The sequence below is a fragment of the Nansenia antarctica genome, assembly GCF_963989245.1.
Source record: "Nansenia antarctica genome assembly, chromosome: 7".
NCBI classification, from domain to species: domain Eukaryota; kingdom Metazoa; phylum Chordata; class Actinopteri; order Argentiniformes; family Microstomatidae; genus Nansenia; species Nansenia antarctica.
Genome location: NC_137677.1, coordinates 7,628,472 through 7,633,471, shown reverse-complemented (window position 1 = coordinate 7,633,471; position 5,000 = coordinate 7,628,472). Strand labels below are relative to the sequence as shown.

The window sequence follows — 5,000 nt, the reverse complement described above, 5'->3', positions numbered from 1 at the left end:
ACACACATACCCACCCACCCACACACACACACACACACACACACACACACACATAGACACACAGACAAACACACACACACACACACATAGACACACACACACAAACACACACACACACACACACACACACACACACATAGACACACACGGTATGTTAAGGAAGAACATGCACAGGTATCTGGTGATTAAAATGCAGCGGGGCTAAAGGTTCTAAGATAAAAAAGATATCAAGATAAAATATATTCCGTTTCCACAGTTCTATCTTCCACAAGATGAAAAAGAAGTCGAGCTGTCTGGAATCTCTGCGATGTATTTGCAATGCGTAAAAGCTTCACTTGACAGATCATTGTTTTAGAATGGTAAATTGATATCAATAATTCATGGAAATGTCAGTACATTTCAAAATGGGCTCTTTGAACAATTTCACCCACACACCCCAGAGATGCCGTGCCATGTGTAAGTATCCACTTGCTCTTAAGCTCTCTAAACATGTGGAGAAAAAAAAGCCTGCGCTAGCATATTTCTCCACAAGATGTTTAATTTATTAAGGTAAAAAAAAGGAGGTTCTTGTCATATTTTTTTCATGAGGACATCTCCTGACTGTGACACGATGGACGCCATCTGAGCAGCCCACGGAAAAAAGAGGTTTCTCCCATGTCTAATCTAGTCACAAGTTGTTTGTTTAGACCACTGTCATTTAATTAGATATGCATAACTACAAATACAAGGAAAGAAAGGTCACGGTATCCACGGAAACGGGCGGCTATTGGCATTTGAATGAAAGAACATCGGGTAGAACATGGGGTGAAACAGGTTTTTAGATTAAAATATTTCCTCCGCGTCCTTCTCTCTCTCGTGTGTTCTGTCCTGTTACCTTCTCCAGGTAGTTGAACTCCATGGCCATCTCTCTGAAGAAGAAGTAGATGTGCGGGCCCCACTCCACCGCACTGACGAAGAACGGTTCTGGAATAGAGAGAGAGGCACGTGATCGTTGATGACACGCGGATAACCGCCAGACACCTAGCCCACACTGAAGATGAAACACATCGCAGTGGATCTGTGAGACACTTTTCACCCCGTGTCAACTGGTATTAGGAGATCACATGCAAAGTGCTCTTTTTCTTTCTTTTTTTTTGCCTTTCAAACAAGCCCTCAGCTACAAAGGTGTTGACTAAATTTCAAGTGCTGTAGCTAAAAAGTACAGTCTTCATGTTCCACAATGTATTTGGAATTAGCAAAGAAGGTATCACCTTAAACTGATACTGAACTATAAGTCTGGGCCGCGGCTCTAACCTGTTAACGTGGGCGCCAAAATGAAACACACACGCGCTGCTGAGGTAGAGGTGTCCGGTGTGGCCCGGTTACAGTTTTGTCTCCCAATAAACACCACAGCCACAGACCCTAGGCCGAACACATAGCCACCAGGCCAAACACAGCCGTGGACAGGTCAAACAGTACCACTGTCATCAGGTCAAACAGCACCATTGGTACCAGGTCAAACTGTAGCATTGGTACCAGGTCAAACAGCACCATTGGTACCAGGTCAAACAGCACCATTGGTATCAGGTCAAACAGTACCATTGGTACCAGGTCAAACAGTAGCATTGGTACCAGGTCAAACAGTAGCATTGGTACCAGGACAAACAGCACCATTGGTACCAGGTCAAACAGTAGCATTGTTACCAGGACAAACAGTACCATTAGTACCAGATCAAACAGCACCATTGGTACCAGGTCAAACAGCACCATTGGTACCAGGTCAAACAGTACCATTGGTACCAGGTCAAACAGCACCATTGGTACCAGGTCAAACAGTAGCATTGGTACCAGATCAAACAGTAGCATTGGTACCAGATCAAACAGCACCATTGGTACCAGGCCAGTTCAGGATATCTCTTACCACCTTCAAATCTTCTTAAATCTACTGTAATTTACAGAGCCATTACAGATGAAACTGTTTACCTAAGCAGCACGTTATTAAAACTAATTCTATTAGCACTGTGAAGAAAACAATAAAAGAGCACTTAGTACAATTTAACTCTCTGAATAAACAGTGGATGATTAATCTTGTTTACTGATCTTTTATATTAAAAGAAGATTCCTTTTATTATGGATATTTTAGCAATGTGATGTCTGTATGTATATAATGTTTATAATTGTCTGTATGTATATAATGTTTATAATTGTCTGTATGTATATCATGTTTATAATTGTCTGTATGTATATAATGTTTATAATTGTCTGTATGTATATTATGTTGATAATTGTTCAAATATGATTTTTGCGTCAGACCCCAGGGAGACTATCTGATGTCATGGCATTAGCTAACGGGGATTCTAACAAAAAACAAAAAGGTACCAGGTCAAACAGTACCATTGGTACCAGGTCAAACAGTACCATTGGTACCAAATCAAACAGCCCCACAGTCCCCAGACCAAACAGCCCCACGGTCCCCAGACCAAACCCAGACACGGAGTAGACCTGAGCGGCGGCTCCAGTGACCTCAGCGGGGGGTGACACGCTGCCTGGCTGTGCTGCTGACTCAGGCCCTCATGCACTGACACAGATATTGATCCAGATGCCAAGCAATGTTGACATCAACACATCTCTCCTGACAGCACCAACAACAACAACAACAACAACAACAACAGAGAGTGGATGAATGCATGCACACACACACATACACTACACACGCACACACACACGCACACGCACACGCACACACACTCAGCAGTTATTTCCCTACAGTTGGCGTCTGCCCAGGGCGGTTGGATGTACTGTACCTCTGAACCACTTAGAATCATGCTTGACGGTGCGCAGGGCCAGGTTCTCCCCCAGGCTACGATAGATCACCGCGTCGATGGCCAGGAAGTCCGTCACCGTGGCCGTAAACAGATTTCCCTCTGGACAATAAAAAAAAACACACACAGACACACACACGCACACACACACACACACACACACACACACACACACGCATACACAGACACACACACACACACACACACACACACACACACGCACACGCACACGCACACGCACACGCACACACACACACACACACACACACACACACACACACACACACACACACACACACACACACACACACACACACACACACCACCACCAGTTAGTAGGGAGGATGGGAGAAGAGGCGCAAAGTCGCACTATGGACCAGTGAACAATAGGCGATTAGGATAATTACAGGAGGACAATAAACCCTCAACAGCTGAGCGGACAAAGCACTCTGCCTCCTCTACAATGTCCAATAATGCGCTGTAATGGCCGGCCCATTGTTGGAGCGACAGTCGTAGCTCATTTGATTAGGGAGAAGTGTTGCCGCGGGCCGCAAACACAATCAGACGCTTCCAAAACCAAAACAAACACGTGGAGGCTTCGCTCACCTGCGAACAGAGCCACGTTGGCGTGCTTGGGGTCGTAAGGGCACCGCGCCATCCCGCTAACCGTGTCCCCTACCATCTCCAGAGTGTCCCCCTGTTGAACAAACAAACAAACAAAGTCTACTCAGCGAATGAATGAAACAATGAAACGCGGCTCATCACCAAGAGAGACGAGCCCACAGAGTACCGTATGGCAATTAGAGAGGGCTATAAGCACAACATTACTGTATGATTCACTGGCTGTAATTATGCACGAGAGCTTAAAGGCAACAGCGTGAGAGACACACTGTCATACACACCCTCCCGGGCATGAATAATAACAACAATCACAACGCAAAACCAAGCAACCAAACAAACAACACACACGCTCGCACACACAGACACACACACATACACTCACACACACACACACACACACACACACACACACACACACACACACACACACACACACGTTTAAAGCGCATTCAACTAAAACAACCACAGGACATATTTCTCACACACAGGAAGCTCCACGGTTTTAAAAATTAAATAATGTATTGCTGTCATGTCATTAAAACGTGCTATAAATAAATGCTAGCTTCGCTAACTAGTCCCCGGAGATGCAGCGGGCCTAGCAGCCCCTGCACAGGTGTGTTGCTGACTGTCACTAACAGACAGAGATAATGGTTGCACTTGCAGGTATGTTGCCACGGTCTTCTGGTATGTTTGAAATGTGTCAGACTTAACATAACACTAATCTGATCGTGAAACTGGATCTTTTTTTTCCGTTTTTTTTTCTTCTTCTCCCTCCCTCTCTCTCTCTCTCCCTCCCTCCCTCTCTCTCTCTCTCCCCCTCTCTCTCTCTCCCCCTCCCTCCCTCTCTCTCTCCCCTTCTCTCCTTCTCTCTTTCTCTCTCCCCTTCTCTCCCCCTCTCTCTCTCTCTCTCTCTCTCCCCTTCTCTCCCTCTCTCTCTCCCTCCCTCCCTCTCTCTCCCCTTCTCTCCTTCTCTCTTTCTCTCTCCCCTTCTCTTCCTCTCTCTCTCTCCCTTTCTCCCTCCCACTCTCTCCCCTTCTCTCCCTTCCTCTCTCTCTCCCTCCCTCCCTCTCTCATACTGTAGATATTCTGCTGGAGGTGGAACATTGAGAAATCGTCTCTCTGCGGATGATGAATATTTATATGCGTTTTTTCTTCTTCTTTTTTTTCTTTTTATTCCTTTACAGAGGTTTCTTCGAGTCATTAGTCTAACGGGGAGGGACAGGAAGTGGTTGTGATTCGGGGCAGGTTTCGTGGGCGGAACGCTAGACGTCTCTCTGGACACACCGGTGAGATAATGTGCGTTGAGCATGACTCCAGGTGAATCAGGGCAGCGGCCACGTTAGCTTCTCCTCTAACTGGGCTCACGATGACTGTGGGGGTGGGGTGGGGTGGGGGGGGGGGGGAGGGGGGGGGATTGCGGGGGGGAGACTATGAAGCACCCAGGCCAAGAACACATCACAGAACACAGCCTTGGTCTTGACACTCTCCTAACCCTCGCTTCGGCACTCTGATCATCTGTCTCTGCCTCTCTAAAATAACAAGCCTCACATACAAGTTTAACCAGCACACTGCTGTAGG

The 5,000-nt window shown here is 46.4% G+C and overlaps 1 protein-coding gene across 1 annotated transcript in view; it reads right to left on the bottom strand.

Annotated features, from left to right (window-relative positions):
• The window catches only part of sema6bb (sema domain, transmembrane domain (TM), and cytoplasmic domain, (semaphorin) 6Bb), a gene marked incomplete at both ends in the record, with an annotated part of 30,055 nt that overhangs the window by 11,765 nt on the left and 13,290 nt on the right, over positions 1–5,000 (bottom strand). Inside the window, 3 exons of the mRNA XM_080536049.1 lie at positions 875–963; positions 2,784–2,903; positions 3,408–3,498. Coding sequence (XP_080392175.1) covers positions 875–963; positions 2,784–2,903; positions 3,408–3,498 — 300 coding nt within the window. The remainder of the gene's footprint in view (positions 1–874; positions 964–2,783; positions 2,904–3,407; positions 3,499–5,000) is intronic.